This window comes from Adiantum capillus-veneris, chromosome 5 (assembly GCF_014529385.1).
Source record: "Adiantum capillus-veneris isolate H3 chromosome 5, ASM1452938v2, whole genome shotgun sequence".
Classification (NCBI taxonomy): Eukaryota; Viridiplantae; Streptophyta; class Polypodiopsida; order Polypodiales; family Pteridaceae; genus Adiantum; species Adiantum capillus-veneris.
This window is the reverse complement of record NC_140935.1, coordinates 167516399-167532573: the sequence shown is the minus strand read 5'-3', so window position 1 is coordinate 167532573 and position 16175 is coordinate 167516399. Positions and strand designations below refer to the sequence as shown.

At 41.1% G+C, this 16175-nt stretch overlaps 1 protein-coding gene across 1 annotated transcript; it reads right to left on the bottom strand.

The window, feature by feature from the left end:
• Nucleotides 1–3653: 3653 nt before the first annotated feature.
• Nucleotides 3654–4722, bottom strand: LOC147458516 (uncharacterized). Its single transcript, XM_086511859.1, has 2 exons — nt 4209–4722; nt 3654–4055 (listed from the first exon to the last, which is right to left on the bottom strand). The coding sequence occupies exons 1-2, from the start codon at nt 4585–4587 to the stop codon at nt 3811–3813; spliced, it is 624 nt and encodes a 207-aa protein (XP_086367985.1). The 5' UTR covers nt 4588–4722; the 3' UTR covers nt 3654–3810.
• Between the last annotated feature and the right edge of the window lie 11453 nt (nt 4723–16175).

Here is a 16175-nt window from a genome sequence, read left to right as displayed (position 1 = left end):
AATGACAACTTTCACGGTGTGGACCATGTATACCTCCATTGGTTTTTAGTTGTTGATAGGCTTTGAGAGTACAGGGTACATAAAAATAGAGGGCATATTGCTCCTCCATGAGTAGAGATTGGAAAGACTATTAAGGCACACTAAATAGCAACCCTCTTCATATCTCAGATTTTCAAACAACATGGATTGCCAACATCCATCGTGTCAGATAAAGATCCTAGAATGACAGTAATTTTTGGAAATGTCTCTTTGAAAATCTAGGTACAAGATTGAATTTCTCTTCGGTCTATCACCCACAAACGGATGGCCAAATTGAGATAGCCAATCTTACGATTCTCGATCTACTAAAGACTTATGTTACAGAAAGTAGATCAACACTCACAATGTGAGAAGTACTTACCCCTTGTAGAGTATACATACAATAACACTATACATACGACTATGGGAAAAGTACCTTTTGAGACAATAGAGCGAAGATCTAAAAGTACCTTGCTACTTAAAGTACATCAAAAGATCTTCGTTGTCGATGAGTATTGCCGTGACCTACAAGAATCTTTCCAAAAGATTAAGGAGGCTATATCCATCTCTTAACAAAGGCAAAAGGTTGTTGCTACTAAGAACAAAAGGGCCTTAACATTCAGGGAAATTGATTGGGTCTTACTTAAGTTTCCCAACGCTCGATTGAGGCAAACAACGGGTAAAAATCCTGCGGGCCATCAAAAGTATTATGCTAAACTAGCAAAAAGATACCATGGTTCTTTTCAAATCTTGAAGCCACTCAATGACATGGCTTATCAACTCAAATTTCCCAATCATTGACTCATACAAAATGCTTTTCATGTGAGCCTACTCAAGCCCTACAAAAGAGAGCCACCAACAAGCACAATTATTGAAGACATCCTAGAAATTGAAGACCAAGAAGAGGTGCTACAACCCAAAGCTATCCTTCGGCATGAGGACAAGGTGCTACGGCATGGTAAGATTATCCGATCATATCTTATTAAATTCAAAAACTATCCTTTTGAAGATGCTAGATGGATGCAAGGAATACAACTTAAGGATAGTCTGAACCTTGTCGATGCTTACAATGCTACATTAGAGTAAAAAAATGTAAATCTTTCTTTTAAATTATCAATGTTTTTTTCTTATAAGACTAATTCTCTTTTTATTGTGCACAAAGTTAAGTAGTATGCATGCTTAGAATCATGTTTGTGATGACGACGTCTCTCAAACACCAAGTAGAATTTGACACTCTACTTCGGGAGAATGAAATGGACTCAAGAGCACACATGCTTGCAACAGCTAAGTCTCCTAGGCTCCAAATGGATTAGTCATCCATCATGGAATGGTGCCGTAGGGTAAAAAGAGATTCTCTATCTGCTAAAAATATCGACTAATAACTAAGGCTTTATCCCTTCTACCTCGTAGTCGAGGACGACTATGATTTCAAGAGAGGTAATGTCATGAAATCTGATATCTAACCCACCCAAATGATTTTTCCATATTAAATTAATCATTTGATGTGGGAGAATAAATGAGAACAAGAGTTAGAATATAAACATGTGCTTATGGATCTATCTCAACACGGAACCAAAGTCAATACGTCCAAATGAGAGATGGTCTATCAAAGAGCAATGCTAGCTAATGGAGCTTAAAGACTTTAGGGTTAGCTTCATTAAAGACCTCCAAAGGTTAGTATCAAATGTCCTTAGACCTAGGACCTTAGGCAAGCTAGGGTTGTACTCGAGGTGGGAACCCGGCCCAAGCTTGAGGTGCTTGTAGTGCTTGCTGACTAAGGTGCTTGATGTGCTTGTCGTGCTTGATGACTAAGGTACTTAAGGTGCTTCATGACTAAGGAGCTAGCGGGGCTTAAGGTGTTCCAAAAGGTCAACAAGGATTCCTACATAGGGGGGCGAGCCCTACTTGTAGGAGCATGAGAGAAAACACACATACTCAAGGCAAGCCTAGTCTTAAGAGGCAACAAAGACACATGTCAAGCTCCTCTCTGTGTTGCCTTCATAAGGTGTCTAAGGCCTATTGGTTGGCCTCTAAAGCAGTCCAATAAGATTTTAGCTAATTAAATTAATTGCTTAAGCCTTTATCAAGTCCACTCTCTCAAAGGAAAAAGGAGAAAACTTGTTAGAGGCTACCTCTATTGCTAGTTGCGATCAAAGCTTGTGATTGGCTAAGCAAAGAGAGCCAATGAGCCACAAGCATGAGCTAGAAGAGGGGGTCGACCATGCAAGTAGAGGGCTTTCTTGAGGGGGATACTCTCTCTCTCTCTCTCTCTCTCTCTCTCTCTCACACACACACACACACATACACACACACACACACACACACACACACACACACACACACACACACATTGTGTGAAGTGCCAAGTGCAATAGCTTTATCTCCTTCTCCAAGCTGGTTGAGAAGTTGAGAGCTTACATCAATACTCTTGGCTATGGAATGCAAATCCAACCAAGAGCCATGCTTCAATTATTAAGCTTGCCATCTTCTTCATCATCATTATTATGTTATTATGCTATGCTATGCAACAAGAGTCATGATAAGTGAGGAACTATTTCTTTCTCGTAAAAATGTTTTTTGTTCGTCTTCCCTGTCCTCATTCCCTGCTAGCTCTTTCCACCTTCGAAGTTGTTTGAGGTCTTGGAATTGAGGCCAAGAACAAGTTAATGCTTTAAATTAGCTAAGTTACGGGCATAATTGTGGTGCATGAATCTATCTATCTTCACAGCACCATCAAGGTCTTAAGGAACACAAAGTTTGTACTGTATCAAATTTCTCCTTAATACAAAAGCCTTTTGGAGGGAGGACAGGCTCCATATAAATCCGGTCCTCAGCTGTTGTCAAGTTCTCTAATTATCTCTCTTATAAAGTATTGTTCATGCCAAGTTAATTAAGTATAATGGTTATGTTACTACCGCTAATTAAGCTTACTCTTTATCTTCTCAAAGTAGTCTCATAAAAATACTCACTACAGGTTTTCTTTATTCCGCTATTCTCAATGTTTATGGACCATTTCCATTACACACAAGTGACAGAGCCCTCTCTAAGATGTACAATTGAATATTAACACATCACTTGTTTATTCATAAATACTAGAAATGACTAAGTAGAAGTTGTAGACCTGGGCCATACAAGGCTAAGCGTTCAATACTATATTACAATGGTGCTCGGCAACCATTCACTCACACACACACACACACACACACACACGCCCAACGTTTGGATATTGCCTTCCTTTTATCCTTACTCGCTATACTTGTTGTACTTCTTGAATCTTGCTTCTTGCTTCTAACTAACTACCTGCGGCTGTTGGTTGCCCTTCTTGGATTCTCACTTTAAACAGGCATCCATGCCTTCATATCACATGTGGACCATACTTGAGAAAGAGGCACTTTCATGACAGAGATCTAAGTTGGGAAGGCTTTCAAACAATACTACGATCATGGATTGTTACCAGGGATCATGTAGTACAACAAACTGATCTCTCTCTCTCTCTCTCTCTCTCTCTCTCTCTCTCTCTCGATAGTTTCCTACTACAACGTTAAAATTCTCTTCTTCTTCTTCTAGACTCTCAACAATGCACATAAGTCCTACATTGGTTTAAAACAAAAGAGGATTGTAAAGAAACAATATGCTAGATTTCCAACTAAATTTTCTATAGCCAAGATTGTGAGGTTCAAGACCACGAGCATGCAATGGATAGTACATACACACAAAAGACTCACCACCAGTGCCTTCAGGAATGAGCAAATTAGGTTCAATATTGAAAAAATGACATGAGCTCCAGCTGGATTATAGTGATGAGAAAGTTGGACACCCAGGAGCTACTTCTTTGGGTTCTCTTTTGGTCTTTCTTGCCTTTAGCTTTGGGGTTTTGGGTGTGAAAACATACTTGAAGGAGAGAATGTTAATGATGGACCTCTTCTTGCTGGCTTTAGACGCAGATGTCATAGAATGCATCCTCCTGGATGACGTCCTGACCAGGGGAGAGAACATGAAGTCTACCCTGTTGGTTTTCGCAAATTGGTAGAAGACCTCTGCAGATTGCAGACAATTACCACATCGTAAGCTGTTAGCTGATGGCCATTCTTAAAAATGCAAAAACTTGATGATAATAACCAGTAATCTTAGTGATCACGTTTTCAACATGCGAATGTAATTTCCCGAGGGATATTGAGAATTGGCGGTACCTTCAAAGGTGAGGAGACGGTAGTGAGAGCCGACATGGAGGGGAGCATCTGTGGCCAAAAGGGAGGGTCGAATGTGTCGAGAAGTAGTGGGCGCTGTGGATGCAGGCAGATGCAGGGGTGCTTCATGTAGGCAGGCCATGGATTTTGAGAGGATGGTTACTGTCGCTGTTCCTGAAGGAGCTGGAGGAGGACTCACCCTGGCAACATAGAAGCCAGGGTTTTGCAGCATTACCTGATGGGCAGTCACAGTCCGATGGCCGCCGCCGACAAATTCCTGCTGCCCGCTTGGATACTCGATGATGGCTGCCTTTGATGCGACCCCCCAGCTGCTATGAGGCAGCTTCCCAGGCGCGCCTGCACCATGCACACAATTCCCCATTCCTCAACCCGGTTTTTGCAAGATTGTCAGTGCACTACTATAATTACTGCACTACTATAATTACTGGCACATTAATGAGCGTATAAGATTGTGAGTGCGCAGTACTAATCAACCTACCACAACTGTGTACTAGTGTACCACGGTCCACCCACTCCTCAAATTCTACAGGTGGTTCGACTTGCAAGCTATTTAAATTTCACTTGCGCCTCAGATCTGATCTAGACTCTTCGATAAGTGTATGCAATAAGACGGTATGGTGTAATGGATTAAAAGACTAGGCTGCTATTGGTTTACGCAGGTACTAGTAGACACGACTCACTAGTCATGCACGAGAGATCAGAGAAGGAGAGAGGAAGGCGGGGGGGGCATGTGGGCCAAATAGAATGATGACTACCAACCAATATATTATATTGTGGGCCGTGGCTGGCTGAGTCGCTGAGTCACGATGCTTGATTATTGAGGCCTGATGAGCGTTACCATTTACTTTCGGCGATTGATCATATCATCAGTACCAGGCCAAACTACCAAATAATTGAAGTGATCATACTTCGCGAAAGCATGAAGCTAGCAGCTACCAATTAGGTCCAAGGCTCAATCAAGCCAAAACAACGCTTGCTGTACAGCTATTGTAGGTAGCTTGGAAGGGGGCCGGCCGGCCATTGAATTTAGTTGGGTGGAGTGGATACTATTTTACTAGGTAGTTGGGTGGGCTTGGGGACTATCTAACATGGGCATTGAGGGGGTGGGATCTACGGTGGGATGAAGGAGAGCCGTAGATCGTGGCAAAGTAATCTCGGGTTTCACACCCGAAATTACTTCGAGGCCGACCCTCGAACCCTTGACCTCAGCTTTGCGACTCCCATGTCCTATCCACGAGCACCCGCGTGTTTATTGTGATGGTATGGGCCCGAGATTACTCTTATACCAAATGTGACCAAAAGTAATCTCGGGTACCCAAGATTACTTTTTATACCCGAGATTACTTTTTGCGGTGCCGACAAGATCTACGACGCTCGATGCTCTCACCATAGATCCCATGCCCCATGCCCGTGTCAGATAGTCCTGAGGTTGGGTGGGGAGCTGACGTTGGCGTTGATCATCCCACAACGATGATGACCTAGCTATATATTATATATACCACGTACTACTGATCATGAGATCTACTTATATACGTCACTCGATTGAGAGAGAGACTTATTATATTCATGTTTCTGAAGTCCCCACGTTGTGTAACGTCAAACCAAATGTCACCAATTGACGGAGAATCTGGGCACAAAAGTAGAGGCACGCATAGCTTTCGAATGCCAAACCATAAACAAGGACACGAAAAGTACACAAGGACACGTGAAGGAGTAAACAAGAACCAACTTTATAATATTGTGAACCCACCATGTTGCCATCCATGAGACACTGTGTTCATATCCTTGGTCGTCGGTTTGCCAATCAACGCCATTGACAATATGATGCCTTTTTGTGCCTCCAGATCCGTACGCTTCAACCCCCACCACCGATTCCACAACCTTAGCCTCATTAAGACCCGGGGTACATAGTGTTTTGGCCTACATGGAGACAACGGACCTCCACCAAGCTTTGTCAAAGGCATTTGTTGTCCTACAGAAGACCATAGGGTTATGATAGAGAAAATATGCAATTTATGAACCTTTGATTCAAAGCTTGCCGATGGCGGACACATGTCCTCTTTGATTAAAAGGAAAGGTTTTGTAAAGATTAAGTTTTCTTTTTATATTGTGAATGGGTCTCTCCATCGAAGACTTCATTTGATTTTCTTGTCCTTTTTGGCCTTTAAAGGCCTTAGTACCAAGGGCCAAGGTCGTTCCAAGTTGCTTGTTTGACAAGTGTCCCTATGGAACTTAAAAGTCTTGTGAATGAATAGAAAAAGATCCTAGCCTTTCAAATGCTACTAGTATGTGACCCGCATGTTGCTGCGGCCAAGAAAAGCATGGTTATTGGATCTCTCTCTCTCTCTCTCTCTCTCTCTCTCTCTCTCTCTCTCACACACACACACACACACACACACACTAGGTGTGTGTGTGTGTGTGTGTAACTCCATGTCCACGTGTGAGGAGAATGAAACTATAGTCCTGAGAATCCCTCTAGGAAGATAACAATGCCTCTCTCTCTCTCTCTCTCTCTCACACACACACACACACACACACACTCTCTCTCTCTCTCTCTCTCTCTCTCTCTCTCTCACACACACACACACACACCAATGTCCCTTTTTGGATTGTTCCTATGTTTTTTTTAAAATTATGCTTCTCTCTCTCTCTGACAAAGCTCACAGAAATCTTGCATAAAACCTTCAAAAATATCTGAGCATTATCGAAGTTCCCTCCCGACATCCACCTTTAACGTTTGTTGAGGTCTACACCTACCTTGGGCTTGCACATCTTCTCCCTTGGATGTGTTAGATTGAACTTTTCAAATTGTGTCAACTCTCAATTTTGTCAATTCTCAATTTCGTAGATGTCGATGTCATTTTTTTTCATTTTTGATTCTAAATTGTCGCTTTGTCGATTGCTGATTGTAAAACCAATGCTTATTCTCCCTCCCCTCTCTCTTTAGTGTCGGTGTGAGAGCCCTCTCACCTCTCTCTCTCTCTCTCTATGCGACACACACATACATATAAGACACATACACTCACTCACACAGGCTGTAGTGAATGGTGCTCTCTCTCACTCACTTACACATGCATTCTCTCTCTCTCTCTCTCTCTCTCTCTCTCTCTCTCTCTCTCTCTCTCTCACACACACACACACACACACACACACACACACACACAATGTGTGACATCCATAAAAAATTGTTGGACTCCTACACTGAATTGTTGATCTCAATGTACTTCACTAATGCAATGCAAACGTGGAAAGCCTTCGTGCAATACGCCAACACCTCGGGATTGGCATGTCAACTTTGTCTCTTATATTTACACACATCAAGAAAATGGGTCCTCTCTCTCTCTCTCTCTCTCTCTCTCTCTCTCACACACACACACACACACACACACACACACACACACACACACAAACCCATGCATCTGGCTTTTGAACTTCGAGCATCAAGGTCAAAGATCATTTACGACATAGGTCCGTGCAAAACTCCGAAGGGAGGTTCATTGAGCAACACATGGAGAAAATTTATTTATGGTCTTCAAAAATGTAAAGGAAAGCCAAGTGGTCAGGGTTGAAATTGAGGGTTGCAGTGAAATGGCCTCCCAAAAACTATAGGGCTCAATATTATAAATTTATATAGAGTTCTAAGGTCTTTTTGACTTTCCATTGCCAAGACTCCCTCATAAGTCTTTTCATTTTCTACCATCCTAGTTCTTACCCTTTACTTTTGCATTTTCATTTAAATGTTTTTTAAAGGTTCTCTTTGAAATGAAGCAGAACGTGACATAGGGGAGGGTCTCTCGTTCCTTGAAAATTTTAAGCTGCTTCATATATAGTATAGACTAGGAGATTACCTACGCGTTGCCGTGGCTAAAAAGTACATGTCTTCTATTCTTACAACTACAAATGTGGAAAATTATATAGATTCTACTTTTCTACATGTATACACTCTTTTGCGTTTTAAAAAAATGATTCACAACATCTCTCTATGGATTCTCAAAAAAATTTATACATGTAAGAGGCATCAAATATTCATTTAATACCAAGCTTGGCAGGTTTTCACATGTTATGTAGGATTTTCTAGCCCTTATTCGATTGATCTAGGAGTGCTTTATAGCTATTTATATTCTCCTCCTCCTCCTCTCTATTTAATTGGATAGTTCTTTAGGTTACTTGTAGTTGTTTAATTCTCTCTCTCTCTCTCTCTCTCTCTCTCTCTCTCTCCCAATAGTTCAAGAAACCATTAATGTATTAGCCATCATACAAGGTCTAGATGAGGGAGAATTTGCCTCTTTGCCATCATCATTAGATGTTGGATCAATGACACCTTCAAATAATGTGTAAGGCACTTCGATGCCTTCCCCTCCCTACTAAAAGTCTCAAAGCTTTCATCTCTTGTAACATTGATTTTGTGTATTCCAATGCTAAAAAAAGGGCTAGGTTCAATGCAATCACACCTAGAAATGTATTTGAGTGTACGCTTACTGTAATCACATATAAATTTTCGACGCTTTTTGGAAGAAAATATTGTGGATATGAGTGCTAAAAAAAACCTACGTTTAGTGTGATCCCACCTGCAAAATAAAACCTACAAATATAGTAAATTTTAATTTCTCAAAGATAGGTTTTCCAAGTTTTTGGGAGAAAGAATTGTGTATTTGAATGCTCGAAAAAAACCTATGTTTACTGTAATCTAGCCTACCAAATTTGAGATTTACCTCTAAATTCTAAATTTGAAGGTAAGAACTCCTACAAAGTGTTAAAAAAATTTAGTGTAAAAGCCATCAATTACAATAGATTTGCCTCTAAAATTTCTCAAAGGTAGGTTTTTCAAACTTTTGAAAAAAACAGTGTGTACCTGAGTGCTCGAAGAAAATCTACATTTAATGTAAATATAGTATATTTGCCTCCTTAAAAGTGACCCTAAAGAGTAAGAACTCCTAAGCATGGGAGTGCCAAGGGTCACATAAGTGCATTCCAAGAGGCTACATTTAAATATGATATACATGTCGACCAAAACATTTTGAAACATGATGGTTTTTTTAAAGAGCCCCTCAATAGCCATTCTAATTTGGTTATGCCAAATACTTGCATGATGCTACATGCCTTTAAGATATAAGGATACAAAATTATATCCAGACACGAGCCCTCGCCTTGTCTCATGTGAAAACTACTCATAGCTTCCTTACCCTCACCCTTATCCTTCCAGACATATGCGACATCTTAAACTACAAACATTAATACCATCGAGAGCTTGTTGTGCGTTTTTCAATACATGATCACACTTTGTGTACATGTTGAGTAAAGCATTTTCAACCATAATCTTTTTTTTGGGCTTCTCCAAGAGCCCTTGATAGGAATCTCGTCATGAATTCTTTCATCTATGTCAACTTCTTAAATGTTGGCATTGGATAATACTAACATACCTTCAAGGTGTAAGCCAATGTTAACATCATTCAAGCCATTTAATAAGCAGAGAAAAAGCTAGTTGTGCTGGCATGCAAAGCGGGTGACTTGGATGTAATTTTCTAGGAAGAGAAACTATGAGTGATGACTTCTCAAGTTCCTTAGTAAAAGCCCAAATATTGACACCAACAAAACACACTCTAGAGGGATCCACAAGGTAGAGAGCTCGAGGAGTTGCAAGTTTTGCTGACTTTGGGACCAACAAGTAGGGATGAATTACCTTCAAATATAGTAAATTTTCTTCTACTATTTCTCATACATAATAATTTTTTGTAGGATTGGCCCTTGATCGGAACCTCTAAATCTAGTTAAAAATTTCAAATTTTAGATGTAAATCTCCAACCTTTTAGAGCAAAATTTTAGGAAAATCATGTAAAAATCTTCAAATATAGACATTTGCCTCTAAAATTTCTCATATGGAGGTTTTCTAAGTATTCGGAAAAAAGCACTATATATCCAAGAGCTTAAAAAAAACCTAGGTTAAGTGTAATCCCACCTACAAATTTTGAGGTTTACCTCTAAATTCTAGATGTGAAGTTGAGAAAACCTACAAAGTTTATAGAAATTAGCAGGATGAACTACAGATCAAAGGGGAGGCATACACTGTCATAAAATCTAATATCTAACCAACCCAAATGATTTTCTCATATTAAATTGATCACTTAATGTGGGAGAATAAACGGGAACAAGTGTTAAGCTATAGATATGTGCTTATAGATCTATCTCAACACGGGGCCAATAGTAAAGGGGCTCAAATGGGAGATGGTCTATCAAGAGCAAGGCTAACCAATGGAGCATAAGACCTTAGGGTTAGCTTCATTGAAGACCTCCAATAATGTGTGTAAAAGTCCTTTGACCTTAGGTAAGCTAGGGCTGAGCTTGAGGTGGGAACCCGGCCCAAGCTCGAAGTGCTTGTCGTGCTTGAGGTACTTGTCCTGCTTGAGGTGCTTGATTAAGGTGCTTGAGGTGCTTGACTTGCTCCATGATTGAGGTGCTTGACTTGCTGCTTGATTAAGGTGCTTGAGGTGCCTTGACATGCTTGTGGGAATACCCCCTAGTTCAAGTGCTTTGTCATGCTTGATGAGTAAGGTGCTTGAACACCTAAAGTCAAAAGCATCCCTACAAGAGGGGGGGAGAGCCCTTTTCCTAGGGATTAGATAGAAAACACTCTCATTTTGTACTATGCAAAGTGCAAGAGCTCCCTCTCCTTCTCCAAGCAAGTAGAGGTTGAGAGCCTACACCAACACTCTTGGCTATGGAGTGCAAATCCAACCAAGAGCCATGCTTCAATGCTTAAGCTTGTCATCTCCTTCTTCTTCATTACTATGCTATTATGTATGCTAGCACAAGAGTTATGATAAGTGAGGAACTAGTTCTTTCTCCTATGAAATGTTTCTTCTTCCTCTTCCCTACCCTCATTCCCTGCTAGCTCTCTCCACCTTCGAAGGTGTTTGAGGTCTTGGGGCTGAGGCTTGGGATAGTTAAAGCTTTCTTCAAGTTTATGTTATGTTTGTGATGCATGAAGCTTTCCATCTTCATTGCATCACCTAGGTCACAAGGAACACAAAGAATGTATTGTAACAAGTCTCTCTTAATGGGAGAAATCATAATACAATTGCCTATTGGAGGGGGGACCGGCTCCACATAAATCCGGTCCTCAACTGTTGTCATGTTCTCTAAATTATCTCTCTTGCAAAAAGTATTGTTCATGCCAAGTTAACTAATTGCTATGATTATGTTGCTATCTTCAATTATGTCTACCCGCTATGCTCACAAAGTTATTTCTCGAAAGTATTCTCATTAATTTCCGCTACTCTCAAGTTGAATAGGCTAATTCCATTACATTGGTATCAGAGCATTTGGTTTCTCTTTTCTTGCTTAAGAAGAGAGGTCCTTAAGTAGCCTATAAATGGTTGATGTTGTTAATTATAATAGGGTAAGTGGAACTGGGATCTAATATCGGTTTTGTTAAGCCCACTATGTGGGGGATGGTGCACACCTTGGGAGCTTTGGACTTAATAATGGAGTCTTTTTAGACTTGCCTACGGCTTTACCATTATTGAGCCATAAGAAGTCCGAAAGGAGCTAGCCCTTGGCAACTCTGCTATGTTAGACCTACTCCTCTACTCTCTATAATTAACCACTTTGAGCCGTGGGTGTAGATACTTAAGAGCCAATTTTCAAAGGCTAAGAGGAGTGGCAACTAAGGTTTTGAATTGCCAAAGTATACACTAAGTATATACATAAATTTTGTTAACATGGCTGACAATAATCAAGAGAGTAGAATGAACATTGATAGCTTTGATTTTGCACATGAAGGTGCTAATGATGATGCTCCCATGTTTGTGAATTATCTCGTGACTAGGTTGCAACAAGCTATGGGCAACCCTACTTTGCAAGCCGAAGTTACTCAACAACTTCGTGCCTATGGAATTTCCCTTCCTCTCCAAGAGGAGAGAGAGCTTAGGAGGCCTCTTGAAGAGACCCCCAAAAGAAGACTCTCTCCCATTCGAGAGGAGGAATCCAAAGAGAAAGAAAGCAATGAAAGTCTAAGTTCTTCTGAAGATGTGGCTCCACGAAGATGGCGGTCTAGACGATCGCCTACTCCTCCCAAGAGGAAAAGAGCAACCCATAGTCCTTCTCCTCATCACTCTGAAAGGCAAGAGAGGAAACAAAGGAAGAAAAGGGCTAGGAAGAGGTCACCCTCTTCTCCTTCTTCTTCACCTTCCTCCTCTTCCGATGAAAGTTATGGCTATTCTCCTAGAGAATACAAGAGGGGAGGACATCGCAAATCATTTCCTGCATGGCAAAGGTCACAAAAGCTAAAGAAGTTCAAGGAGGGAGGAAAGAGTATATCTCTTTTCTCACCTACGATGGCACCTTTGGTGCTACCGACAAAGTGTTGGCCTTCATCCAGCAATTTGATGCGGCCTTTGGGGATGAGGGCTTCACAGAGTCCTCCAAGCTATGCCATGTAGCTATGCACTTCCAAAAATCATCTCGTCAATGGTGGGCTAGCCTCCGTGGCAATGGAGAATCCCCAAAGACATGGAAAACTCTACGAGTTTCCATCATGAAGCAATTTCTTCCAAGAGATACTAAAGATAAAGTTCTTACCGAATGGTGTGGCTTGAAGCTTCTCTCTCATGAGTCTATCAACAAGTATGTAGACAAGTTTTGGGATTTACATCTCAAAGCTACTGTCTTTCAAAAGATAGACTTTGCCGAGCAAAGACAACAATTCTGTGCGGGATTACCTGAAGAGATGGCCGAATACATCAACTCTCAACGGCCCGGTACTATTACCGAAGTAATCCACCACACCATGGTTGCTTCACGCATCAATTTCCATCAAGGGGCTAGACGTAATGTCAAGCCCATGGAAAACAAAGATAAAAATGATGCAAAGGGGAAAACCAATGCTCAAAACAATTCCCAAGTCACTTCCAACAACAACAACAACAACAATCGGTCCAAGGAGAAGGGAGTTTACAAAGGTAAAAACAAACTCTCTCCTGAAGAGCTTGAAGATTTTCGCAAGTACCATAAGTGTTTCAAGTGTGGGGAGCAAGGACATGGCTATCGTTCTTGCCCCAAGAAGAATACTCGCAATGAGACTCCTAGGGCTTCCACCATCGAAGCTCCAAAAGAGGATGCTCATTGCAAAGGATCATCCCTCTCCTATGCTTGGGGAAAGGGAAGAGAGCATGATGTCTTCATCTTGTTTGACCTTGGCTCTACTCTCAATTTCATATCAATAGAGTTGGCCACCAAGTTGGGCATTCAAGCTTTTGAGATGGGAGCTATAGTAGTGGCTGATGCAGCTTTCAAGGGACAACAAGCCTCCGTTACTCCCTTGATTGGGAAGTTGAGGCTTCATGTCCAAAGCTATGTCGACAAAGAAGATTTCTTCATCTCTCCTCTCCAACATCAGGATGTTATCCTAGGGGCACCATGGTTTGATCGCATGGTTGCCAACATGAAGCTCCCTGAAAGGAGAATTTACTTCACCTACAGGGGAAAGAACATGTATATAGATGCTAGTGAGCGTGGTCGCACTATTCCACTTGTAAATCCTCTTGCTTTTGATAAGTCAATGAAGAGCTCAGTTTCTGCGTACATGATTTTTGTCAAAGAGTCTCTAAAAGATACTAATGTTTCATCAAATGTAAATGATAGGAATCAAGAAGAGTTAGACTTGTCTAATTTTCTAAAAGGATTCCAAGATGTGTTCATCGATGATATCCCTATGGACTTACCTCCAAAACGAGGGGATGATGACCATCGCATTGAGCTCCTTCCTGGAAGCTCACCACCTAACAAGCCTCCTTATCGAGTCTCACAAGCTCAACAAGAGGAGATCATGAGGCAAGTACAAGAGCGAGTAGATAAAGGGATGGTGAGGCCTAGTTCCTCTCCCTTTTGTTCTCCAATCCTTTTAGTGCAAAAGAAAGATGGTACATACCGTATGTGTGTGGACTATCGAGCACTAAACCATATCACTATCAAAAACAGATTTCCCGTACCTCGGGTAGAAGATCTGTTTGATAAGCTACAAGGCTCTACCTACTTCAGTAGGATTGACCTTAAGAGTGGCTATCATCAAATAAGGATAGTGGATGAAGATATCTTAAAGACCGCGTTTTGCACAACGTTTGGTCTTTATGAATATCTAGTCATGCCTTTTGGTTTGACTAATGCACCAGCTACGTTCAATCATTTGATGGAGAAAATTTTTAGACCATATCGTAAATTCACTGGAGTGTTCTTTGATGATATCATCATCTACTCCAAATCTTTGGAGGAACATAAGCAACATCTCCAAGTGATTTTTCAAGCATTGAGGGAGAACAAGCTTTATCTCAACCAAAAGAAAAGCGAATTCTTCCTTCAAGAGATTCAATACCTAGGTCATATTATCTCTAAGGATGGTATCCAAATGGATCCATCAAAGTTAGAGGTAATAAAAGCATGGCCTAACCATGAAATCTACATGAGCTAAGAAGCTTTATTGGTATGTGTGCATACTATAGACGCTTCATAGCAAAATTCTCTCAAGTAGCAGGACCACTACACGACTTAACTAAGAAGAACGTTAAGTTTGTATGGACTGCTAAGGAGCAAAATGCTTTTGAAAAACTCAAAGAGAAACTTACTTCCCAACCAGTCCTCGTGCTTCCAGATCTCTCAAAGCCATTTGAGGTCCAATGTGATGCTTGTGGTGATTGCCTTGGAGCGGTTTTGCTTCAAGAAGGGCATGCCATAGCATATGAGAGCCGAAGGCTCAATGGTGATGAACGAGTCTTGGGCATTTATGAGAAAGAGCTTTTAGCTGTTCTACATGCCCTAGAAACATGGAAGCACTACTTATTGGGGACTCTATTTATCCTACGAACCGACCACCAAAGTCTCAAGTATTTCATGACGCAAACCAAGCTTTCCGACAAACAAATGAGGTGGGCAAATTTTCTTTCGCAATTTAATTTCCATATTGCTCACATAGCTGGTAAGCACAATCAAGTTGCCGATGCACTTTCACGACGACCAAAAGTTAATGCGGTGTCTATAGCTACTCACAATGATCTATCCTCTATGATAGATGAGTATGCTACTGACCCTGACTTTAGAGACATAATGTCAGCCCTTTCTTTGGGGAAGAAAGAGGAACCATTCACCTTGCAGGATGGTTATCTTCTCCACGGCAATAGGCTATGTGTTACCCATTCTCTTCATGAGAAAGTTATGTATGAATCCCATGCTCCTCCATATGTGGGGCATAGAGGTATTCAACCTACTCTCCGAGGAGTAGAGAAGTACTTCTATTGGTCTACCATGAAAGTGGACATACAAGAGTATGTATCAAAATGTGTAGTATGCCAAAAGACCAAGTGTGATAGAGGGAAGCAACTTGGATTACTCCAGCCATTTCCTATTCCAAATTCACCATGAGAGACTATATCCATGGATTTCATCTTTGGATTACCCAAGTCTATCCATGGGATACAGGAATATGGACAATAGTCGACAGGTTTAGCAAGCAAGCACATTTTATTCTTGTCAAAAAGACTATTAAGGCACATCAAATGGCAACTCTCTTCATATCTCAAATTTTCAAGCACCATGGATTACCCACATCCATCGTGTCAGATAGAGATCCTAGAATGACCAGTAATTTATGGAAAGGTCTCTTTGAAAATCTAGGAACAAGATTGAATTTCTCTTCGGCCTATCACCCACAAACGGATGGCCAAAGTGAGATAGCCAATCTTACGATACTCGATCTACTCAAGACTTATGTTACCGAAGCAGATCAACGCTCACAATGGGAAAAGTATTTACCTCTAGTAGAGTATGCCTACAATAATACTGTCCATACTTCTACGGGAAAAGCACCTTTCGAGATCATAGAGGGAAGACCTAAAAGTCCCTTGCTACTCAAAGTACATGGGAAGATCTTCGCCGCCAATGAGTATAGCCGTGACCTACAAG

Excerpts from the sequence above, each read along its gene's own strand:
- LOC147458516 (XM_086511859.1), bottom strand. The coding sequence starts at position 4,587 with ATGGGGAATTGTGTGCATGGTGCAGGCGCGCCTGGGAAGCTGCCTCAT. Across the intron at positions 4,056-4,208 it reads CCGTCTCCTCACCTTTGAAG|AGGTCTTCTACCAATTTGCG; the intron begins GTACCGCCAATT and ends TGCAATCTGCAG.